Raw genomic sequence first — 26224 nt, forward strand, 5'->3', positions numbered from 1 at the left:
GTCAACGGATCTATCAAAAAGAAAACACTAAGGTGTCATTGAGTATATGCGCCAAATATCACGGGAGGTTAAAATAATAAACGTTAAATGGTTTATCCGTGTGTAATTTATCTTAATCTCAAGAGTGGTCACTTTAATTTACCCTTAATTATTGTACTTAGCTCCATATATTTTGGATAGTACAATTATTCCTAACTAAAGAAAATTTGATGGACATAAATATTGTGATTTGGGAATATAATTATATTTTCGCATATAAGTATGGTACAAAAGTGTCTTCACAATAATTTGAAAAGAAGATTTGTCATATGAAGCTAGATATTTGACCGTTAGTGAAATTTAGGGCATGGTTGATTTGTTATACATATGTTACTAAAGCTGGGGTAACTATAATTTTTGAAAATACAATTGAGAAAGTGCAGTAAACCTTAACTAAATGGGAGATAAGTGCAATTTACCCATCCTTATATAAACTAGGGAAAAAAAAAAAAAATGTTATTTACATTTCAATTTTAGAAAAAACAATTGTCCTTTTAAACGCTATTATCCACTCTAATTTTGAGAGTAATTTTGTCATTTTATTTAAATGTTAAAACACAAATAACAAATATGCGAATATAATATTCCTTATTAATTTTCTAAGTGATTAGGGCAAGATAGAATTTACTTGTTTTTTAAAATGACCTAAGCTAATTCTTACAAACTTCCTCTCCGTTTAACTTGAGTGTTCAAGTGATAAATACAGAGGTATGTTTAGTTTGTAATTTCAAAAATATTTTTTTATTTTTAAAAAGTTAAAAATTAAAAAATTGTATAAAAATTCTGCTTAGTTCAGATTTATGAATTTTTTTTAAAAAACTCACTTATAAAAATGTACATTTTAAGATAACGGTTTTTATAATTATTTAAAAATAATTTTTTTAAAAAAAATTATTGAGAACTATTTTCAAAATTATAAAACAAACAAGGTCGGTGCTTTTAAAAAAAATTTCTTCATCTTTCCTTTTACAATAAATAGTACAAGATAAGTTCTCCTCATTATTTTATTCAATTATTTTTTCTTTATTTATTAGACTGATGATTGTGTTGTCGAACTTTTTAGAACACCTGTTATTTAATCATGGAGCCATCTAAGTTATTCCGCTGAAGTTATTAATATTCAATTAATTGAATAAATAGGATAGGACAAAAAGAGAGAGAGAGAGAGAAATGATAAAATTAATTATAATAAAATATATTTTGTGTTACATTACAGTGGAAAAAATAAAATATGAAACAAAACTTTTCCACTCTCCATCGTTCTTCCCCATCCTCTCTCTCTTCTTTTTCTCCTTCCGACTCCTACAAGAGAAATCACCGTTAACTTATCATCAAAAATAGATTTTAATGAATGAGTCAAACAAGTTTATTAGTATCATTTGAAGTGACTGAATGATATTTGACCATTTTGATTATTAAAAATAATTTGATTATCTAGAAAAAAAATTAAAAAGTGATGAAAATTCAATTATTAAAACCATCCAGTTATTTGTAGGGGAGAGAAAATGTAATAGAGGAGAGAGGAAAGAATTATTCCGACTTGGATGTCAGGAATTCAAGGATTGGGCCCACTTACTTCCTAACCACACACTAATAGTCTACTTATTTGTCCAAAGCATCTTTTTGGGACAAATTGAAAGTATTTTGAGAAAATCCAGGTTTTTAACTTATCTGTTTTTTTATTTTATTTTATTTTTTTTGGGATGGGAGGGTTTAGATTTTTATTATTTATTGATTAGACAATTATTAAGTTTAACACTCTAAAAGAAGAAGAGAACATAACCTATTATTATCAAATACTAATAAGAGTTATTGTTGGAAAATCTATTATTGTAGTCGCAAAAAATACCAATATATGGATGAAACAATCAATCTTAACCGATGAATGTATTAGTTCCACATTTGTCAGAGAGAGAGAGAGAGAGTCATTTGAGTTAATATGTCCTGGGTAGAAAGAAAAAAAACACGTGAGTTTGAAAGTATGAAAAATTGGGAAGAAGAAGAATAGAAGTGGTAGATGGGGTGAACATGGGAAAGGAAAAGAATCATTCATAAATAAAATAAAACTCAAAAGGAGTAATATATAATTTGACTATTTTAATATTGTGTTATTAAAAAGATACTTTTTTGGAAGGGTAAAAAAGAACTATGAAAAAGGAGACAAAAGAATGAAAGAAAAAAAAAAAAGTAACTTTGAAAATAATTCTAAAAAATAATTATCTGAAAATAAATATTTTTATAATTGAAATTTTTAACAATTATAACAAGCAAAGTCTTATACAGTTTTTAAATTTTTAATTATCTGATTATTTTCAGAAATACAATTTGTGTAATCCAAAGATTGTTGTCTCCAGTCTTCAACCTCCCATTTGGAGAAATGGTTTTTTCTTACTTTCCCTTTGCACTTCCTCCCTACCAAATAATAAAACAATGGTATTAGTAAATTCAACGTGTATGTCATGCGATTCATGCGTATATATATATATATATATATATATATATATACAATCCCCTTGTTATTTGTTAGGCCAACTGGAAAATAAATAGTGACCACACTGGGTGGTGCATTTTGTCGTCATGTCATTGCGTATTATAATTTATAAGTCATAACCATTTATTCTTCTTATGTACCTTCTTGGAGAGTCGGGAAGCTTCCTTTTGCTGAATCTTCTGTCAATCAATGGCCTTTAGAATCAGATGGTTGAAATTCCATCACTAAATGGGCCATTTCATCTTTACGTTCAAAATTATGAATGTTTGTTTTGGCTGTATTCGCCTGTACATAATTTATGAAAGAAAAATACTAAACTTTCCGACAGTTGAATTCGATGATACCCCTCCCTTCTCACATAGAGAGTCTGATGCTCCTAGAATTACTCATATTTGGGATTCGCCTCTAAAATTACTCTTTATGACTCATAACGGAGAGTCAATTTGCAGGTGCTCCTAAAATTACTCTTTATGATTCAGAGTTGATGAGTATCCCTAAGATTACTCGTTATGAAAAGAAATAAAATACAAAGTAACTTCATTCTTCTAGTCTGTACAACTTCTCTCTCTAACCGAGTTGATTCTGTTTGAATCAGGATAATTGAAATATTACATTACCCGTAATTTGTGTCAAGTCTCACATTATCTTGTAATTTTTTCTTTAATTTTTACACTTACGCTACTTGTGCAGGGAATATAGCTGTAAAAATCGTTTTTGCTTTGTTTTTTTCTGCCCAAATTTCATATGTTAAATTATTAAAGTTTTATTTTTTTATTTTTTTCGAAGCCATTAAAATAAACAATAAGAGGAAACACGAGGAAGATCTGTCTCAAAAGATGTCACACTTCTCAAGCAAGATCACCTTAATTATATTTAAGAGCCGACTGTCCTATTTCATGAACTATCCTGTTACAACTTTTAAGAACCCAACTCAATGAAAAGTTAGTTTCATTAGAATCATCAAAAATCATTTTAGCTATATCTTCAACCACAATCGCTGAGAAGGAATCTAGAGAAAAAAGGGACTTAACACACTTACAATCTCCATCAACAATGAATTAGGTGTAACCCCAAACCTGCAACAGACGTAACCAAAACGAACAACAAAAACCTCTGTCATGAAAGTAGAGTGGACAAAATAAAAAAGGCACGAAGCAACTCTCACCGCTTTGTCCTAAGAGTCTGTCAATATTAATCCTCCATCACATCTCTTGGACAACGATAAAAAATTTTCAAACCATTAAAAAAATATATATTAAAGTTTTTAACCATTAAAAAAATGTCGTTTAGGCAATATTTTCTCAACTCTTATTAAAGGGTTGAAGTCGCTTTAGAAACAAATGAATATTGTATTATTTACCCTGACTCCCAAAATATATTACATCATATGACGTATTCATCCAACAGTGGTGGACGATTGGATTGAGTGCCACTGAATCTGACAATCCACAAATTTCATACACGTGGCTGCGCAAGCGTATAAAAGTTGTACACACATATAGTACGTGTGTATCGAGGTATTGGATTCACAGCAATTCGGTGGGCTTTTCACTAACAGCCCTGTCCCTATCACTGTGTCGTTACTTAATTTGGAATTTGGATTTAGAATTAAAATCCATACCAGCCAAATATTTTCTTGTCGGTTTTTATATGTGGTCAATAACGCCATGCCATCTAAACACATAGAGAGGTAATTTAGTCATTTCACTAACATACAAAATTTTTGAGATTGCCAACCAACTATCATGCTTTGCTTTTCAAGCATGCCAGTTTGATGTTATGTCTGTCCGTCATCCCCACACAAATTTTGCCCCTCACATCCTTTATCAGCCTCAAAACATATACACGCACACACACATTACTTATACATATATATATATATATATATATATATATATATATTTTACATACATGACTATAGACAGTCACCTGTAATAGAAAAGTTGAATTATTTACGCCGTACGCAGTAATTGGACCCAACAATATGTCACCGTCAACCTGGAACCCCACATGCTAAACATGCTTATTTGACACAAAGTTTTGTCTTCTTGTTTTTTTTTTTTTTTTTTTTTTTTTTTTTCTCGATAATTATAAGGAGAATTTGTTGGTTCTGCATTAACTCCATTGGGAGAGTGGTGGAAGTGTGGAACCCAGCTCTCAATTTGCTTTTTTTCCTAAATCCATTTGCTTCATTTTGGTGGCTCTTCTTTAGGTTTGGAATGGACGGTTGGTGCTAAACTGAGCTACTTTGTAAGTGCTCTCTCTATTCACTTGTGTTTATTTATGTTCTAATCTTCAAGAACATTTCTTTTCCCCTTTTTTGCTTCTTCCGCTCCAAGGTCATGTCTATTCTTCTAATTTTTCATTTATTAAACTTTATTGATTTAATCTTTTCTTCATTACTTTCAAATAAATTGGCCTCCTTTCTCTTCATGCTGCTATTATTACCTCTGATGGGGACTCATTGTTTGATTACTTTTGGATTGTGTGATTCCTGAATATTTTTGGGTTTTTGTTATTGAGCTAAAACAAGCTTAATTTTTTATTTATTTTTTGTATTTGTGTTAATTAGGGTTTAGTTTTTTCTGTTTTCCCATTAAAATGTGTCTATTGTTAACTTTCTTGTGATAATGTTGTTATGGAATTCACCTTAGAGCTTGAGCTTTCTTGCCATTTAATGTTGTAATGGATTTCAACTTGGAGTTTGAGCCTTCACACACACACATATATATATTGAAAGGTACTTGTGTTAATTAGGGTTTAGTTTTTTCTCTTTGCACATTAAAATTTGTCTATAGTTAGCTTTCTTGTGATGTAATGTTGTTATGGAATTCACTTTAGAGCTTGAGCTTTCTTGCCATTTAATGTTGTAATGGAATTCAACTTAGAGGTTGAGTCTTCATTTTGGCATCATTAATGTATTGATAAATCTTTGTTTAGTACTGTTAATTTTTATTCTGAATTGTTTTCTTAGATATTCCTAGTGAAGAAGATGAAGATTAGAATATTTGAGAAGAAAACTAATTACTGAAATTAAGGACTTTCTTTATTTAAAACTTTTGACTTCCATTGATTGATTTTGTTTCCTTCTCAATTCTAATCTTCCTTGAGAATCTTCATCTTCTTCATTAATTCCAAACATGTTGAATTAGTTTGAGAGACTTTAGGCATTTGTCAGTGTTTGAAATTGGAGTTTTCAATCAGAATTCTAATGTTTTGATTCTGTGAACTGCACATTACAGGTTGAAGTTTGGGGTTTATGATCGGACAATTTGCAATGAATCTAGTCTGGGTATTGGTGTTATTGGTTTTCTGCAATGGATTTTTTCAAAATGGAGTTAGCAAAAATGTTTCTACACGACCCGCCATTGTGAACATTGGGTCTATATTTACTTTTGATTCTGTAATAGGCAAAGTTGCAAAAGTTGCCTTAGAGGCTGCAGTCAAAGATGTGAATTCCGATCCGGATGTTCTTCATGGAACCGAGCTACGACTTACAATGCATGACACCAATTTTAGTGGATTTATGGGCATTATTGAGGGTACACTCTTTCTAACAAATCTAGTTTCCATCCTTTTTTTTTTTTGGGCTAGCAACATGCTTTCTCAGATAAGTTTCTTAGAATGTCAGCTTGATCATTATGTATTGTATATTTTTAATTTTGGTTCTATTAATGATAACAGCTTTGCGGTTCATGGGGACTGATACTGTGGCCATAATTGGGCCCCAATCATCCGTTACGGCTCATGTGATTTCACATGTTGCGAATGAGCTCCAAGTGCCTTTGTTATCCTTTTCTGCAACAGATCCAACTCTGTCTTCACTTCAGTACCCGTTCTTCGTTAGGACAGCACAGAATGATCTGTTCCAGATGGCTGCGATTGCTCAAATGGTTGAGTACTATGGATGGAGAGAGGTAATAGCAATCTATGCCGATGATGATCATGGGAGGAATGGAATAGCTGCACTGGGGGATCAACTTGCCGCGAGACGTTGTCAAATCTCTTACAAAGCTGCTTTGAATCCTGTAGCAACTCGAGCTGACATCACAGATGTCTTGGTTAAGGTGGCTTTATCAGAGTCCCGGATTCTCATTCTTCACACTTATTTGGGTTGGAGTTTAGAAGTCTTTGCTGTGGCACGATATCTTGGGATGATGGGTAGTGGATATGTGTGGGTAGCTACAAATTGGCTCTCAACTATCTTGGAAACTAATTCTCCCCTCCCTCCAGAGACAATGGAGAATATTCAAGGAGTTATTACATTGCGTATGTACACACCGGATTCGGAACTAAAGAGACGCTTTGTCTCTAGGTGGAGCAACTTGACAAGTAAAGTGACGACTAAAGGCCCAATCGGGCTGAGTACCTATGGCCTATACGCCTATGACACTGTCTGGCTACTTGCTCATGGAATTGATGCATTTTTCAATCAAGGTGGAAGGATCTCATTTTCTAATGATTCCAGGTTAGATAAGCTAAGTGAAGGGAGCTTACGCCTTAATGCTATGACCATCTTTGATGAAGGGAACTTGTTGCTCAACAGCATTTTAAAGGTTAATATGACTGGTGTAACAGGACCGATGAACTTTACTTCGGACAGATCCCTATTTCATCCTGCATATGAAGTTATTAATGTGATTGGAACAGGCTCTAGGAGAATTGGTTATTGGTCAAATTATTCTGGTTTGTCAGTTGTGCCTCCCGAAACACTCTACACAAAGCCACCTAATCGTTCCAGTTCCAGTCAACAACTGTACGGTGCAGTCTGGCCTGGACAAACAACACAAAAACCTCGTGGATGGGTTTTCCCGAACAATGGAAGGCATTTGAAAATTGGAGTTCCAAATCGAGTCAGTTATCGTGAATTTATTGCACAAATACCAGGCACCGATATGTTCAAAGGGTACTGCATTGATGTTTTTACTGCTGCCCTGAACTTGTTGCCATATGCTGTCCCATATAAACTAGTACCATTTGGGGATGGTATTAAAAACCCAAGTTGCACTGAGCTTGTGCGGTTGATCACTGCTGGTGTGAGTATGAAAATCAGAGCATTTATTATACTTCTGATAAGCTGTGTGCTTTCTATCTAATTCTCTGCCATTTTCTCTTGCGTACAGGTCTATGATGCTGCAATTGGTGACATTGCAATCATCACTAATCGAACAAGAATGGTGGATTTTACGCAGCCATATGTTGAGTCTGGTCTAGTTGTGGTGGCACCTGTTAGGAAATTAAACTCTAATGCTTGGGCTTTTCTGAGGCCATTTGATAAAAGGATGTGGGCCGTGACAGGAACCTTTTTCCTAATTGTTGGAGCAGTTGTTTGGATTTTGGAACATAGGATGAATGATGAATTTCGCGGCCCCCCTAGGAAACAAGTTGTCACTATTCTATGGTGAGTGCCTAAGAAATATCTACAAATTTATAGGACAAAATGAAAATTTTCTTTTCTTTTCTTTACTATGTTCCCACCTTGAGCAATTTGGAAGATAAAAGAGATCAAAAGAATTACAGCTATCACCACATGGAAACTGCATTAACATTACTGCACTTTGAAGTTGAAGTTCCTTTCCTTCATTCAGCATATACATCTTTTCCTTTGTTAACTAAAGATCAAATGACACAGATGGTTTAGTTTCTTCTTTCTTTCTTCCAAATACAATGCTTATTTTCCAAATTAATCATTTGGCGTATCTTCTTCATTCAAGTTGCTCTGTGCCTTATCTTTGTGCATTCAATTTGCAGGTTTAGCTTTTCGACATTGTTCTTTTCCCATAGTAAGTGTTCTGACATTGATTTTAACAATTGTCTTTGCTTGCCACTCAGAGGAATTGAAGTTCCCTGTTTCTGTTTTATGCAGAAGAAAATACAGTCAGCACCCTTGGTCGCCTTGTGCTTATCATATGGCTTTTTGTGGTTCTAATAATCAATTCAAGTTACACTGCAAGTCTGACCTCAATACTCACAGTGCAGCACCTTTCTTCGCCCATTAAAGGGATTGAAAGTCTAATGAAAAGCAATGCCCCAATCGGCTACCAACAGGGTTCATTTGCCCAGAATTATTTGAGTGAGGAACTTAAAATTCATGAATCTAGGTTGGTTCCTCTAAACTCCCCAGAAGAATATGAAAAAGCCTTAAAGGACGGTCCCAATAAGGGTGGTGTTGCTGCAGTGGTTGATGAGCGTGCATATATAGAACTCTTCCTTTCAAGCCGGTGCGAATTCAGTATCGTAGGTTCAGAGTTCACCAAAAGTGGGTGGGGATTTGTAAGTAATTCCTTATCAACAACACATTTTTTTGTGGAAATTGTGTCTTTTGGAACAAGCTTTTGTGATTCACCGAAATTCACAATCACCATGCACTGCAACAGGGTGTGGATGATTGCTCATTGTCATCCTACCAGAAAAGAATAGTATTTCCTAATGGTCTTCCTTTCTATAAAATGACCAAAACGTTAATCCTGTGAAGGCACACCAGATGGATCACTAAAACCGGCAGCTAGGGTGTGCACCTTTCAAGTGTTTGCTAACGCTTGACATGAGTATATGAACAATTATGCCTCAATGTGTGTGTGTATCATTTCTGTTTCTGCTCTGCAGTAATATTTCCAAAAGAAAAGAGAACAGTTCTTTATTTTCCTTTTTGGGTGGCCAGGGAAGTAACTGAGAAATTGCAGTTAAATCATGGTAATAGATCTGTTAGTTTTAAAGCAGCAAGGAAGGGTAATATATAAATAAAAAAACAGACAGTCCCAAAACTTTAAGATTCATGATAACAGTACTGCCTAAAAGATGCTGCTTGACTATTTCCTTAGCCGTCTTCTGTACATGCTAATGTCAAAGTAAAACATCTATATATTCTTATGCGAAGGGATATGTAAATCACCCTTAACTGTCCATGCATGTTGAACATTTTTTTCATAGTCAACTACTTATAGTTATTGTACTGCTCTGTTCTAACCTACCAGGCCTTTCCAAGGGACTCTCCTTTAGCAGTAGACATGTCAACTGCCCTTTTGCAGCTGTCGGAGAATGGTGAACTCCAAAGGATCCATGACAAATGGCTTATGAGAAGTGCTTGCAGCTTACAAGGTGCAAAGCTTGATGTGGATCGGCTTGAGCTGAAAAGCTTTTCAGGCCTCTTCCTCATAAGTGGATTAGCATGCTTGCTTGCTCTCCTTGTTTATTTCATTCTGATGGTACGCCAGTTCATCCAGCATTACTCTGAGCCCGAGGAGTCTGATTCGTCTAGTCGAAGCTTACGATCAGCGCGTCTTCAGACATTCCTTTCATTTGCTGATGAGAAGGAAGAGACAACAAAAAGCCGATCCAAGAGAAGGCAAATGGAGAGGGATTCAATTAGAAGCAACGAGGGAGATGGATCATCAAATGGTTCCAAGAAAAACCTTACTGAGATATCTTCAAACAGAAATGTTGGTTTTGAAATGCAACCTAATTAGTTCATCCTGAACCAGGTTATATAATCTTTTACTTGTAGCTTACATATTTTATTATCATATTTGGTTTCTCACCATTGTAATTCTTACTATGCTGGTCCTCTGAATGTGTCTTTTAAATCTTGGCAGTCTGCACATTAATGTTGGTCTCATGCTGCTGTACTAATGTACATTATGCAATTTAACTTGAGAACTAATTTAGTACTGCTGTACTTTCTTGGTTATCTAAGTAAACACTGAAAACTGATTCTGTAAATAACAGAGGTTCATCAGAAGCTCCTGGTTGTCTGCCTCTCTTTTAAAACCTCCTTCCAGCATCTTAGATATTGGTCCGTCTGTCTAAACTCAACCTGATAAAGTTCCAGGCATACTTCAGTTATGTTTTTCGCCCCTTAACGAACTTGAGTTTTTCCTTATTCGCTCAATTGTGTATTTATTTGTTCTTAAAGGTAGTTATTCCAGTCCGGTGAATCGACAGCTATATTGGGTTAGGTCGGAGTTTTTAATAGCAAACTTATGGCTGATTATTGGATACCGTTAGTTCACCTTAGAATTGTGAAGGACTATCACTCAAAAGAAAGCAAAAATGAAGTTTGTTTAGGATATACTTGCTGTATGCTGATGCTAGGGATATTGATAGCCCTATATATATTATGGGACTGGTTAAGTTATAGTTAAAGCCACTCCCAATTACAACAAGACCAATTCCGGAAACCCATGACATGCTCCAAACTAAGTTCCATTCACCTATGGAATGCCGTACAGGGTGGTGAATGTGATGAAAAAATGCATTATCGCAGACCACCCACATCACACTCCCCAATCTGTAGGCATTTTATGTGCACAAAAGAGTGTGGTACATGATATGAACCATGTTGGCAAGAAAAAATAAAGAGAGACAAAAAATATGTAGTACAATGCTAAGAGGACAAAGTGAAATCAGTAAAATAGCAAATGAACAGAGAACTGAACAAGAAATGCTGGATGATAGCAAATAAAAAGATTGATCAGCTAGCATTTCATATATTATTAGACTACAGCAATTTTTAAATGTGACACAAAACCTATAACGGACGAGTTACCCGGGCTTTGATAGTGTCCTTTGGCAGTGAGAAACCTACTTCATACCATGAGTCCTGTTAAGCAGTCAGAGTGGGCAAGGGGTCAAATTACATTGCTTTTAAAACACTTGTGAAAGCATTCCTCTTCCCTACAGCACTTGTACATAATTCTGTATACTCAATCTAGAATTTCAGGGATTCTGTTCAAAGTTTAACCTGAGGTGCTAATTGCAAATCTCAGTGGAGGTCAAGATAATTTACTGCTTTTAGAAACGTGCCCAATTTTTAATCTGATTCAAAAGGTTATAGTCTGAGTTCCATTTCATTTGCCAACCTTTCTGTTGTGTCATACATATGTATCAGACAATTCTAGCCTTGAAACGATCAACGTTATTGCTTCTTGATTCTGTGCTCCATTTGAAGTAAAAGAGCATGGATTAAAACTATTCTAGCAAACACCCCCTTTGTTCAATGATTTTTCCGTCTTATTACACAAAAATTCTGTTCTTGTTCAGAAGTTAAAGACGCTGGCTTATTCTAAGATTGGATTGTGGGAACGGGAGATGAGAACAAAGGATTAGGAAGGAGATGCCTTAGTATGATGTTGTAAAGTATAGGCTGCTAATTATAATAGTGCATATTCTGAATTTCCTAATAACATTTGAGATCCCACTTAGCAAGGAAATGTGTCCAGAGGTCAGAATGATTTGATAACTTTAGGTCTCCCGTTCCAGTAAAACTTTTTATATTTTTTCTACAGTTAAAATAAGAAAAAACACTAAATGGGATCTGGAGGTCCTGATATATCTTATTATCATAGAAATGGTAGATTATATTGATCACTTGATTATGCGTAAGTAAATTAGCAAAGGATCCAGACTCAAATATTTGCTTGTAATTCAATCTATAAGACCAACATACAGATGCTCTCAGCAAGGCTCTGTACTCCATAGCTTTTGATATCAATCACCATACTTGAAGAACACAATCATTTACATCAAAACAAAAAAAGAGAGACATGTACATTAGCAATGGACTGTTTCGACGTCTAACTCAGTAATGCTGTGGTTCTCCCCCCTTCTGTGGAGAGTCTCTTTCGTCTTTCCCTCCCGTGTATAATTAATACATATAGGGGACACTTTGGGAAGGGTTTTAATATTGCTGTTCTGTGGTGAGCCGAAAGGTCTTCAGGACAAGATCCACATAAAGGCTGTAGACCATACTGTGACTGCAATGGATGCAACCAGGTAAGTCCACAGGAAGAGGACCGAACACTCATCTTGCCCCACATTGAATAGTTGGACCATGGTACCTACATTATCATTCATTCTTGTCACAATTAGTTTGATTGAGGTAAAATAAATAATATTAGTTATGATGAAAAAGCTTAGCATATATAGTAATGATATTATATGTCTGCTACTACTGTTTTACGTTAATTTATGTTGCACCCATTAAACTGTCAGATTATAGTTACTAATTCCTCACCGATACTCATTGCAGGTGGCAGTGTAAACTGAATCATTAGGATAAAGTGGTACAAGGGGTCTGATGGAAGGAAGCCGAGATTGCTGGCTGCTTTAAATATACCAATTCCAATCAGGGGAAGTATCATGTATCTCACACAAATGACTGCAACGATGATCAATGGTTTTATTTTAGCCTTGCGTAGGCCTGTTCAACACACAGCAATGATCTGTCAGAGACTAGTTTTCCCACTATATAGTTTGTATTCAATAGAGCATTAAGAGCTCTTTTTACCTACGAGGTTGCCTCCTAGTATGAGGGTGATGCAAGGTATTGTTCCATCCCTGCACATGTAAGTTATTATATGTTGTCAATTGGCCAGTAAAGAACTTTAGATGAGATGAGACATTGTTGAATTAAAAAGAAAAATATGCAAAATTTCAGAAAGTATTGTAAAGTTCCAAACTATTTTGAAATTCAGGGTTTGTTAAGGTTACAGCATATATGTGTTACAGAATGGAGAGTGTTTCAATTGAATTGTCATCTATTAGAGCATATTCAATCAGTAATTTATCATGATCTGTGAATAGTACATACCCAAGTAACTTGACAGAGTCCTGGATCACTCGCAGAGGTGCAGTGTCACCAATTATAAGGTTTCTCAACCATGGAGTTGCCCCAAAGATGAATCCCACAATCTGATCAAAGATCGAGAAGCTTATTTTGTTACTTGCTTTTGCATTTCGTAGAAATAAGAAAATTCCACTCTCATTAAGCACATAAATGAAGGTGAAATTTCGAGAGCACTCACTGAACCAAGGGTTGGAGGTTCTAATATCGCATCCAATATCTGGCGCAGAAATTCTTTTAGTTTATCCCAGAATGATGCATTTGGTTTCTCCAGCTTGCTGGTGGATACTTGGTGCACAATCTGCAAAAAAATTCAAGAAATGATTCCGAGTGTTGATTTTTGTGTGAGCCAATAATTCATTGGTCAGGTACTATAATACTCTCTTTTCTTCTGCTTAGTGACTGGACTTCCTAGGAAGTTAGAACAACGAGAACTCACAGTTCGATTTTCTGCTTCGTCTTCAGTGGATTTCGTTGATGGCATGACTATAGCAACATGCTCTTGATCTTCGCGCTCAAGAAGATGAGTGTTCTCATTAGCATCAAAATCTTTGTTAGGTAACTTGACCTCCTCAGTTGCTTTTAGTGCTTTGCATTTCAGAGCTGAACTTCGCATTACTTGGTAAGTATAAGTCCATATGTAGATTGCGCCAAGCTACAAAATATGAGAAAAACCATTATAAGAACTAGATTGAGAACAGATCACTCCAAACAACTTCTCAAATGATACAGGGAAAATAAACTTGAAATGGGAACAATATTGAATTCTTTGAGACTGTACATTGTAATCTGAGCAGATTCTACCAGTCTCACTGTGACGTCGGTCATTTTAGATAAACAAAAAGAGCAGACACTTATTTCCATTGCATCATATGTTAACTATCTTGTAGTATCATTCTTGGAACTATAGAGAACTGCATGTAAAACTCCACGGTATATGGATTTTTTTGGACTAGTTGATGTTTTTGTTGTGGTTCAGAAATGTACTTGATGTTTTTGTTGTTTTTGTTTTTGTTGATGTTAACTATCTTGTAGTATCATTCTTGGAACTATAGAGAACTGCATGTAAAACTCCACAGTATATGGATTTTTTTGGACTAGTTGATGTTATTGTTGTGGTTCAGAAACGGACTTGATGTTTTTGTTGTTTTTGTTTTTGTTGATGTTAACTATCTTGTAGTATCATTCTTGGAACTATAAAGAACTGCATGTAAAACTCCACAGTATATGGATTTTTTTGGACTAGTTGATGTTTTTGTTGTGGTTCAGTAACGGACTTGATGTTTTTGTTGTTTTTGTTTTTGTTGATGTTAACTATCTTGTAGTATCATTCTTGGAACTATAAAGAACTGCATATAAACAGTATATGGATTTTTTTTGGACTAGTTGATGTTTTTGTTGTGGTTCAGAAAGGGACTTGATCCTTGTAAGGGTCAAAATTAGTAAGGACTACCAAATTGAGTATCTTAATGCCTATGACCATTTGGGGTGTTTTGTTATAAATTTTTTGGATTAGAGCATGCAAGGCTGCCTTACCGCCATGGAGAAAGACGAGTATGAGAGTCCAATGGCAGCACAAGCGTCGTGATCATCACCGAAAGGGCTGCCATCTTCCCTACAGATTGCAGGCACAAGTATGAGGAGAATGTTTCCCAGGTTTCCTGTTTAACAAATGTTACATTGACAGACTAGTGAGAATTCGGATTTGTATTACTGAAATTGGAGAAAAAGTGTAGGAATATGCATCTCTGGGGATTACCGCTTGAACATGTAGAGATGATTAGGCCTTCCAAATACTGCTCTGGCTTCAGTAATTTCACTACTATCCATCCTAGTATTCCCCCAAAGACAAAGGTTAGGCCAATGTTAACAGGCATAAACCACCTGAAGAAATGATAAAGCAGAGAAGAGTTAGGAAAAGCAGTAGAGAGACACTTCAAAGTTGATGGTTATCTTGAAAGCAAAGGCTACTTGTATGTCCCATTTGTTTTTAGCAAGAGAGAAGAAAATGCTGTGTTTGTTGCTGCTGCCTCAAAAGCACCAATTCAACCTCAAATTTGTTGAAAACTCGACTTGATAAGTGTCAAGCATGCACTACCTTAGGGCCAGTTTGCTTTACCTTTCTCAAAATCGTTCTCAAGAACTCAAAATATAAAATTATTTTCAGAAGACTATAAAATACAGTTATATAATATTTTTATAACTGACTTTTCAAAAAATAGTAGTATTACTCTTTCAGAAAACTGAATCAATCAGAATTTTTTGATGTTCAGTTTGGGCCTGTTTGGTACGCGTTTTATTTTTGACATTTTGTTTTAACTTGAAAGTTGAAACAAAACAAGTGTTTTATTGTAGAGTGTATTGAATAGTAATCGAAAGTATGTTTGGTAACATCTATTTGTTGTAAGATTTTTGGAAATAAGAATATGAAAACATGTTTAGTAAAAAAGTATTATAAGTTTGAAAAACATAATGGTTTGTTTTAAAATGTCATTTATGAGTTTATATATATATATATATTGTTCATCGCAACATAACCAAACGTTACAGTGTCGAAACATATAAAAACACCAAATTAGTGTTTTGATTTTTGGCACTATTCACGAAGTGTTTCGACACTGTGCAAAACAAAATAATTTTTGCGAAACCTGTTTTTTTCACTGTGCACGGTTACATTACCGGACAAAAACAAAAACATCAAATCAAAACACGAACAGGCCCTTTAATTGTTGTTATGTTTCCTCTTTGTAGTTCTTTTTCTTTTGTCAAGAAACAAAAAATATCAAGTATTCACTAGGATTTTGTATCATTGTGCTTTAATAAAAGTTTAAAATAATAATAATAAATGTATTAGAGCATTCTTACTACTTTGTAAACCTTGTTTCACTAATAAAAAATAAAAATAAAAATATAAAATAAAAGTAGAACTATCAAAAGAGTGCACAGAGAAACAGCATTATGTTTTGTCTCAAATAGCCTACCATGAGATGATGTCTTGGAGAGTGACAGTCTCAGCCAAACTTGCAAACATGAGCGCGGGAGTAAACACAATGAACACAATCTGCAATCAATGCATGAACATAAAATTCTTAATTTTTTTTATTAAAAAAACAAAAATTAACTTATGCATTTTTAAAAACAAATCAAGTGCAATATTAAACACAGAATGCACAGCTTACACTATTAAGAAATGATCCCAAAAACGTATATATATATATATATATATCGAACTATATCATATATAATATATATACTTGAGCATGAAATGTATTGCATGTCTTAGTTAGTTTACCTTGTTGAGAGACTTTCTCGCATCCACTGGTAGAAGGTTGAGATAATTAGTTGCCATTAAAGCTCCTAATATGGTGATTATCAGCACTTGCAACATTGGCATAGAAGCCACCTCAAATAATGACCAGAAACCCATCCTCTCTCTCTCTAAATCTCTCTCTCTCTATATGTATATGTATCGGTGTGACCTGAAAGAATTAAAGGAGAATTCTTGGATGTAGCCTGGAAAAAGAATCAAAGAGAACTGAAGTTAGTGAAAACCAATTTGAAAAGGTGAAAGTGAGACACACAAAAAGCTTATGTGAACAGTGAATATTTATGGTATATATATATTTTATTAATTGTGAATGTAGATGCTACAAATGAAAATTACATGTCCTCCTTCGTCTGGGGAGAGGAAAGAAGTATGAAGTTACCATGAAGTTTCCACTACCCTGTTTGGATTCAGGTAGTTTTTGAATTTAGCAGTGGGAGGGACAAGATGTGACTATCAAATTCAAAAAAATTTGAAGTCAAAACAACTGAAACAAAATATGTTACCATGTGATTATTATATACATGGAATTAAGCTTCACCCCTATTTCTATAAATTATTATTTATGAAATGGTAAATGAATAAGATATTAGGGTTTTGCTGTTTTAGTTTATGAAAAGTTATTTTAGATTTTTTTTAGTACTATACGAGGGTATTTAAGTAATTATGTAATATAAACCAAGCAATTATCTATTTTGTCCCTATTTGGCACCGACACTCCGCGTAAATGAATGAGATGTTAGGATTTTGGCGTTGTAGACTTTCAATTTATGAAAGGCTATTTTAATACCTTTAATATTACACAAGGGTATTTCGGTAATTATGTGTTTATACCCATTTTACCCCTATCCCGTGAAAGGGTTCATTTCTTTACTTCATCCAACGGCAAGAATAATTTGCCTATTAGGGTTGAGTGAGCTTCCTCAATAAACTTGTACTTATGAGGACTTTTGAGGAATAATGTTTTTTTATTAAGCAAGAGGATGAGTCTTAATCCATCTTTGTACTTAATTATCTCGAGTAAGTCCGAGAAGCCGCTTATATACCACCTAACAACTCAAACTATATATTACTACTTTTTACTTTTTTTAATGTAAAAATAGTTTTTTTTTTTTTTTGTCCCATTTACATAAAAAAATAATAAATAAAAACTAAATTCATGAAAACAGAAAAAATACAAGACAAGACGTTACGTGACAACCGACCACACCACCACCAATCAATCAAAAAATAAATAAAAAAAGTAGTTCTGATGAGGAAAAGGCCAAATCAATAATGGCTACTTTGTGTGGTATAGAAAGAGAAGGAATATTTCTTGAAAATAAAGTAGTTCACTAATTATTTGATTATTGACCAGTCTCTTAATTAGTCTGATCCGAAAAGGAGTTCGGATCTTTTGGATTATGAGATCCGAAAAGGGTTTCGGATCTTTTTCATTACCTGGGTTAGACGGTTTTGATCATTCACATATGTAAAATCACAGGTGTAATTGATGTAGACCGTTAGATGCACCTGATTCAAGCTTTTCAATTAGGCGAGAAACGATTGCCTTCTAAACTTGTATCCAAATGCACCAACCCAGCTTGATCCGCTTAATTGACCCAGACTCGCATGGATCTCACCCGAAACTATCAAGGCACCCTTTAGTTTGGGATAGTCCATCGTAAGAAAAACACGTATTAAATTAAGATAAGTGTCTAGAAACAGCTCAGAGGAACCAGTAGATAAGTTCCAACATCAAATTGAATAACATAATTACTACATTCCAAAAGTTTATTTGTTCACACACAATACACATACATACGTAGATTATACATAATTTCAAGTTTATTAGTTCACACACTATAAACATACATACGCAGATTATATATATAATAAATAAATACAAGGAAAGAAAACATACAAGAAGTAGATAAAGATGGAGAAAACGCAAGAAAGGTTGAGAAAACTTAATCTGGAATTATCTACTTCTATATATATATATATATATAACAAGCGATATATATGTGGAATCACTGCCAAAAAAAAAAAAAAATTGAAAAAAACTATAACACAATTTATGAAGAGAAAGCGCGAGAATTTTAGCTCTGAATCAAGTCGAGGATCGATTCAGCAAAATATATTTGGTTTCACAAAAAAATATCGTTACACACTGCATACACACATATGAAAAAGAAAAACACACACACACACACACATTAATGGCTAAATGAAGTAAGTGATGAAGGAACCTGCAATTAAGTCTGGATTAATGACACCAGGAAATTATTTGATGCCCGCTGATGAACAAGAGTGCAAATGATCACTTGATGGGGGAGAGGAGCCACTTTGATGTGTTATATATAGCAATATATTAATATATACGGAGTATATAATAATAATATATATGTATATTTATATTTTGATAGGATATATATGATATATACGCATCGGTGGTGACTGGTGGAATGCATATTCAGTCTATATTTATAGGACAATGGGGTCAGCACCTGCATGCGTGTTTGTCCAAGTTGTCCAAGACAGAAGGAGATCGAGGAGAGACACAATCACAGCTTACCTCCCCTCTTTTGAACTTTTTATCCAGTACGTGCGGGCTTATCATACTAATACTGAACACGAATGTTAACTCCGATTTGGAAAATGATGATAAACTAGACTACGAGTATTTGATACTCCCTAAGATTGAGATCACAATTTTGATTGAAATATTTACTTAAAAAAATAAAAGAAGATATTTTACAATTTTTAAGTATTTAAAAAAAATATTATTGGACTCTAGCATAAACATGGATTTTTTTTTTTTTTTTTAACCGTTACTCTTTTGATTTTATGAAAAATTAAACTGTCATTTGCATGTAGAATGCTTAAATAATTGGGGTCTCTCTTCTAGTTTCAAAAATAAAATTGACTTGACTTATGGGTGTTGGGTGTAAAATGCTTAAATAATAAGGGTGTCTTTTCTAGTTTCAAAAATAATACAAACCTTCCTGTAATTTTGGTCAAAGTACCTAACTCTAACCTCTCTATCATAAAGTTTCAAAAATAACACTAACCTTTTTCGTTGTTCTTGATTAGAGTAACGGTACCATGCATGTCATAAATTTCATTAGTTTTGCTGGCTAATGTCATGCCTGAAAAAAATCTAAAAATTCAATTTTGCCCATAAAAATTTTGAAAAGGCATTGTTGTCCATATATTGTAATGGTAAAAATATAATGGGTATAATTGTCATTTCATTTTCTCAATAAATCAATAATGTTGGACGTATGTATTAATGTTATATTTAAAAACATAAAAGACAATCATGATATTTAAACATTGTACAGGAGAAGTAGATATAATTTACCCTTGATTTTAGTGTTGGACATGACATGAATGTAAGTTTCTGAGATCCGAATCCTATCCAGTCATATCTACCTAAAAATTAAATTGATTTGCTAAAGCATCATCTTTTCATTTTTAGGTGGCTGGTGGGTGAAGAAAGATACATTAATTTGGGGTATTTTTGACATTTTAATTTTATGATGTTCTTGGCAAAGGATTTATAATATACAACACTCTTTGACTTTCTTCAGTTGATGCATTATGATTGGCCATTTTTGGTCGTGGAGTGTGTGAGTGGCAGTACCGAATCTAAACCCCGTCCAAAGTCAGTGTGTGAGTGGCAGTACCGAATCTAAACCCCGTCCAACGTCAGTGCTTACTACTGACAACTGTGTACTGGACCATAGTCTTGCAATAGACAACTGTTTTAATGAACGTGAAACTTGTTTTTATTTATGTCCTTCCAAAAATATATATAGCTGCCCCAACTTGAATTCCATTATTGTCAATTTTTAAACAATACTTTGATTTTTTTTGGAATTTATAAATAAATGAATAGGTTTGTGTCCACTAGTCAAAGATCTTCGGCCTCAAAACAATTAAATTTTAGTTTAACATGTTTAAATCTTGATTCAATGTATTGATCTCCCAAAAACGTTATATTGCATCAGAATGAAATATTTACATTATTTAATAGTTGAGGAATGGCAATTGAGTTTTTTCATGTAATTGAGTTTGAATTTAGGGTTTTGAATTAGGCTCGAGTTTAACTCATTTATTTGATTTTAAATTCAAACTCAAGCTTAAACTCAAGTTTGGTATCAAAATCGAAATACTTGGATATGAATCTTTGATGAACTATGTGGGTAGGTATGATGTGAGTGAATGCGAGACACTAGGCGAACTACCACACTGCTAGACTACGAGTATTCAAATCTCATATCGTTTAAAAAATGTGAAGTGTTGTATATATATTCAACACCCTATATAACGTATTTTAAGACTGTAATGATCATAAATTTAACAAAAATTTGCAATTAAAATTATTAATGCTGAAGTAGAACCAAAATGAATGACATCTTCGAAAGTCCGAAGCTGCCAAAAGCTCAATAAATAAGTCATGACCAGATAGTTTTAAGTCCAAGTTCATGAACATCAATTAACTAATGAAAATGTTATTGATCTATATTGTCTTTATTGTTGTCAAAGTATCGCGGTAATTATTGATAATGATATGGAATAAGAATATATAATTGAATATTATTTGGCATCAATAAAATAAAGTTTTGGGGAAGCTGTTGCTTATAGTTTTGTGAAAATTGTAATCATTTTGACTTGTTAGACTCAAAATCTAAAAAATTGACGTTCATCTCCCTTCGTAATGTATATACAAACATGAACGTTGCTATACAAGCCGCAGCCACCGTGCCCTAATTTTTTTTATTTAGTTTTACTCTTCTTCATCGTCAAATATCTTTGATTCCCTTTTCCGAACAAACCCTAATTTTTATTTACTTCTTTATATACAGTAAACTTGAACCATTAATCTTTTACTTAAACTTGTAGACGAGATATCACTAGACTACAATTTTGATCGTCCTTTAAATTTATTATTGCAATTTTATGAAGCTAGTGTCCATATTTAATGATTTTAATATTTTTTACTTTACTTTTATTTTTCAGCTTATTGCATTTTTTCACTTGTTTTTAACTCCGACTCATCACGTTCTCGTAATAAAATGAGAGTGATACCACCGGAAATAGAATATTCCATTCACGAAGAAGATCCCTTGGACACAATTATTTGAGGCGTGGTTATTAGAGTGGGAATGAAATGCCACCTACCTACCAAAAAAATTTGGAAATTTAAGGCACCTATCAGCTTTCGTCAAAGCCAAACGCGGTATGATTCACATGTAAATATGAGCCACACGTTTTTTTTTTTTTTTTTTTTTTTTTTGGTATTATCATAACACACCTGTCAAAAATGAAAGAAGAGAGACCATTATATCATAGTATTTACTAATTAATTTGGAGAACTGAATTTGAATCTGAATTTGTTTGTCCAATTAATCGGAGAACTAAAGTTGAATCAGTATTTGTGTGTCCAAATTAATTGGAGAACTAAAGTTGAATCCGAATTTGTTTGTCCTACTAGTTGAATCCGAATTTGTTTGTCCTACCATGCCCGGGACCAAATGATTGATTTAATATAGTTGTAATTTTTGTCATTAAAAGAAAAATTCAATAATTGGGCGCATTGATTGTGACTCTCACCACTAACGGCTGAAACAAATCTGACGTGTTTTTAGTTTACAATCAGGTGTCGACATTATAATCCTAATCTTATTAAGAAGTCTATTGAATAAATACATGGACGATTTTATTGAAGGAAGACCTTCCATTAGGTGTCAGTATTTTATCATCATCTTGCTTTAATACTATATGAATGAAGAAGGATGCATGAATTCTCTTTATTTCATTCTGTTTTATTACAACTCATTTTCTCTTTAAATTCAAATTTTTAACTTTTTAAAATAATTTTTAATAATTTCATCTCATATTAATTCTGGACGCTCTCTCCTACTCCGATCGTCTATGCAAATTATATTTTATCTTCTCACTTGTGCATCTATGGGTTTTCGGTATAACCTAAGCCTATTCTTTCTAATATTATCCACTAATAGGTGTCATTAATAGGTGTCACATTACCTAATTGTCGATCTTAACATTTACATTTAAAGCCAAGCGCTCATCACCATACAAGATAGTTCGACTAATAAATATTCTATAAAATTTTTGTTTTAGTTTAAATGACATTAATTTATCACACAAACCTCCATTTTATCAACCTCTGCCAATTTTATTTCTTAAAAATATTCTTTATTTTTCTATTTTAAACTTTCAAAGTACAAATAAAAACCAGTGAACCGTTGGATCATGTAAGTCATGTGTGATCCAAGGATTGAGCTCTCACAATTGCCACTTATCACACAGTTGTCAAATGTATTATATAAAAAAAGAAGTTAGATTTAGGAGGAAATGGTAATTTGAGACATTGCTTTTAAATAGAAGTCTGGTCCATTGGCTTATTTGGTGCTTTTCACACAACCAACATTGGCCAAACAGTACGTAAGAGCAAAGTTGAATGGGTGTGGGTCCTACATGTTTGGGGGTACCAATTAAAGTGGGAAAATGCAGGTAAGGTGGGTCAAGAAACCAATAATCATTTGGTTGCCATAGCAATGATGAAGTACCAAACAAAAACACCATTATGTTGAATTAAAACAATTTCAGACTTTTATTCAGAAGATTGAAGAGAGATATATATATACCAAATTACAATTTGAATTTTTCTATGGTCAGCATTAAAATCAAACTATAGACTATCCTCCGCTCTTACATTTATATATATATATATATATATATATATATATATATATAATCAAAATTAAGAAAAAATAGATTATGTTGTGACACTTGAACTACTCCATCCCATTAATATAATATTATTATCTCAAACTATTTTATAATTCTTTTTTTTTTTTTCTTCCAATCAGATTGGAAATATATATATATATATATATACTTACACCCATTTACTTCTGAAAAGTAGAGAAGATAACACCACTACATTAGAAGGTATAAGCATGCTCTACTAATGAAACGAAAACGAAAGAAAATAGTTGTGAATTAATATACTTTTCAGAGGCAAATGGGTGTATAAAGTTCAATAAAAAAGAAGGATAATTGAGTGAGCCTATTCCTTTCCTAGAGAAACTCCAATGTTACGCAATAATTTTTATCCAAAACCTTATTAGAGTAGACACTTAATTAATGATTGCATTTCATCAACATTATTACCTAGAACCAAACCATTTTTTGTATCTAGAACTATTTTGCATTTCTCTTTTCTTCTCCAGAGATTTGAATAAATTACACATAAGTAGACCATTCAACATTTATTATAACAACCTCCCTTAAACCCGTTCACGGTTAGAAGGCGACTTAAAGTGTGAAAAATTAGTAACACTTTGATTCCCATACAAAAAAAATGACAATTTTCATTTAAAGAAAGGGCAAAAGTATCATTTTATAAAATTTAATCAACGGGTATATTAAAAAAAAAAAAGAAGTGTAATTAAGTACACTGATCAAATCACAAAAGAATTCAAAATAAGAGATGGTGAACAGTCTATCGTCCAAAGAAGATCGATCTAATTTACTCTTATAATATTACTAGCTCGACCCTATTTTCATTTGCTCTTTTATACCCTTTTCCTTGAAATGAGGAAAAAGAAAAAGGGCCAAAAGGTCCTCATTTTCTCACCACTCAAGAGGGAGAATGAGTGGGGGGTGGAGACCATTGGTCCCACCTATCTTCACTCTTCCTTCAATTATTATAATGCCTTTTCCTACCCTAAATCAATTAATAAAAAATAGTGTAAAAAAAAAAAAAAAAAAAAAAAAGCCAAAAGGTCACTTAAAGCTAGTATTTTAAAAGACTCATACATACTTTAACTAATAACTTATTAATAGTGCATTATTTGCCGCCTTTTGATGACATGTCAGATTCTATCGGCTACATATTTGCCTCGTCACAATCTTTATCGAAAAGATGAGTACCACTTGTTTTATTACTAAATTAACATAATGTCTTGTATTACTTACTCCATTATTATTATTATGTTTTATTGTTATTGTTGTTATACATTTAATCAAGCTTAAGTTGATCCAATTTGACTAATTCAAAGGTGAGAAAGTTCTTAGATCCACGGTTACATATAACCACATGTTAATGTAGCAGGCATGTCATTGTCGCATAACTTTGTCTATGACAATATCTTATGCCTAATATATTTATAAAACACTTCAAAAAAATATTTCAACCATAATTTGTGAAATGTGAGTGTGGGTATTTAGCTAATTAAAAATAATAATTATTATCTTGATACAATAGAGAATCCATCCAGATGGATATTTCAAAAAGTAAATAGAAAATGCATAGCGACAATAATCCATAGGAGATGGAGATGCCACTCCATTACCGAGTAAGAGAAACACATGCATAATACATATATATATATATATATATATATATATATATACAGACACATATCCTTGAATTATTTTATACTTTATTAATTTATTTCAATCTCTTATTAAGAAACAATAGTATCTTCTTGATTACAACTAGATACCCACAGAAAGATATGTGTTTGTATATGTATATCCTTAAATTATCTTCTAATTTTCTCCGATGTCTGGTTAATAACAAAGCTGATCTCCGCGTGATTGGTCCCAACCCTTTGAAATCAAAAATTTTAAATAGCTTTTAACATCGTGTCCACAAAGTCGGCCACCCGACCCGATCCACGTTTGTATAACTTAACAGAATATTTTAGATGTTATATTTTTGGTATTACCCAACCCACGTTACTATAACTTAACAGTGTTTTAGATATTATGTTTTTAATTAATACCAAAATAATCGTTATTTGGTAATATAAATTTATTTTAAGAAATTCAGAAACTTGTTTTAGTTCCTCCGCTATAACCTAGTACCAAAACAAACAATATTAGTAATATGAATTTTAACCAAAAAAAAAAAAAAAAAATTTGATATGTTATGAACTATTCTAAATAAATACCAATCGTCTTAAACATTATTTAAGCCCAAATTTAAATATTAATATCAAAAAAAAATAATATCATAACACTTTCCAACCAAACAGGTCCGATTTTACCCTTTTTGTACACATGCTGTGTGTAGGGCTGTTAAATTCAAATGTCAAACCGCTCAGTCAAAAAACAACCCTCACAGAGTGAATCCAGGCCATTGATATTCATATTAGCATTCCAAGGTGAAAGGACAACAATTAAACTGATTGGGTCCGTATGATTGAGCAAATCAACAGGAAAGATATTTTATCAGTGTCTCAAAAAGAGGAAGGTTATGCTTGATTGAGCATCCACACGTCATCTAAAATCAATGTTTTCATGGTGGAGCCAAACATGCACCGTAAAGAAAGACCATGAGCACAAGGGTACAAATCATGAACAAAGTCATAATCAACCTGGCCCCCAAAATGATGGGTCCAATCCAACCTGTCAGTTACCCACCACCACTACAAGTGCACATGAAAATGAAAATGAAGAAATTTCACAGATGGCCTGCCACAGAACCACTTTCCAGTTCTCAATTGACATGCGGGCAAAAAAGTGAAATAAAGCTGAAACAAACTTGTCAATCAGTGATTCGACAATCCCGGACCATGTAATAATTTCTCAGCATGAGATTACCCTTCTTGCATGTGTCACTCCCAACCAGCCCACTATCTGATATAAACATCTAAAGAACAGAGACACAACCTATCTTCAAATAGGTATGAGCAAGCAACCATTTTCAATCAGCACAATAGAA

At 33.3% G+C, this 26224-nt stretch overlaps 2 protein-coding genes across 5 annotated transcripts; one reads left to right on the forward strand and one right to left on the reverse strand.

The window, feature by feature from the left end:
- Positions 1-4640: 4640 nt before the first annotated feature.
- On the forward strand, positions 4641-13019 carry LOC132266487 (glutamate receptor 3.6-like). Of its 2 annotated transcripts, none has more exons than XM_059767365.1 (8): positions 4641-4780; positions 5773-6072; positions 6215-7566; positions 7654-7931; positions 8282-8313; positions 8397-8803; positions 9505-10011; positions 12558-13019. In XM_059767365.1, the coding sequence occupies exons 2-7, from the start codon at positions 5790-5792 to the stop codon at positions 9994-9996; spliced, it is 2844 nt and encodes a 947-aa protein (XP_059623348.1). In that variant the 5' UTR covers positions 4641-4780; positions 5773-5789; the 3' UTR covers positions 9997-10011; positions 12558-13019. The 2 variants fall into 2 exon arrangements, with proteins under 2 accessions (XP_059623348.1, XP_059623349.1); XM_059767366.1 differs by lacking the exon at positions 4641-4780 and adding an exon at positions 4791-4869.
- LOC132266488 (protein PIN-LIKES 7-like) lies at positions 11932-18923 on the reverse strand. Of its 3 annotated transcripts, XM_059767368.1 has the most exons (12): positions 18708-18923; positions 17989-18117; positions 16444-16664; positions 16133-16212; positions 14911-15035; positions 14688-14812; positions 13591-13806; positions 13333-13452; positions 13119-13219; positions 12816-12865; positions 12543-12728; positions 11932-12366 (listed from the first exon to the last, which is right to left on the reverse strand). In XM_059767368.1, exons 3-12 carry the CDS (start codon positions 16576-16578, stop codon positions 12242-12244), a joined length of 1263 nt encoding a protein of 420 aa, XP_059623351.1. In that variant the 5' UTR covers positions 16579-16664; positions 17989-18117; positions 18708-18923; the 3' UTR covers positions 11932-12241. The 3 variants fall into 3 exon arrangements, with proteins under 3 accessions (XP_059623351.1, XP_059623350.1, XP_059623352.1); XM_059767367.1 differs by lacking the exon at positions 17989-18117; XM_059767369.1 differs by lacking the exons at positions 17989-18117; positions 18708-18923 and adding an exon at positions 17917-17939.
- Positions 18924-26224: the final 7301 nt, after the last annotated feature.

Source organism: Cornus florida, unplaced genomic scaffold (genome assembly GCF_030987335.1).
Source record: "Cornus florida cultivar Cherokee Brave unplaced genomic scaffold, ASM3098733v1 CherokeeBrave_3.0.0_Hap2_Chr07, whole genome shotgun sequence".
NCBI lineage: Eukaryota > Viridiplantae > Streptophyta > Magnoliopsida > Cornales > Cornaceae > Cornus > Cornus florida.

Coding starts and splice junctions, on each gene's coding strand:
- LOC132266487 (XM_059767365.1), top strand. CDS start 5,790: ATGATCGGACAATTTGCAATGAATCTAGTCTGGGTATTGGTGTTATTG. Junction 6,073..6,214: donor ATTTATGGGCATTATTGAGG/GTACACTCTTTC, acceptor TAATGATAACAG/CTTTGCGGTTCATGGGGACT. Junction 8,804..9,504: donor CCAAAAGTGGGTGGGGATTT/GTAAGTAATTCC, acceptor CTAACCTACCAG/GCCTTTCCAAGGGACTCTCC.
- LOC132266488 (XM_059767367.1), bottom strand. CDS start 16,578: ATGGGTTTCTGGTCATTATTTGAGGTGGCTTCTATGCCAATGTTGCAA. Junction 14,813..14,910: donor CATCTCTACATGTTCAAGCG/GTAATCCCCAGA, acceptor TTTGTTAAACAG/GAAACCTGGGAAACATTCTC. Junction 12,866..13,118: donor GACTCTGTCAAGTTACTTGG/GTATGTACTATT, acceptor TTACATGTGCAG/GGATGGAACAATACCTTGCA.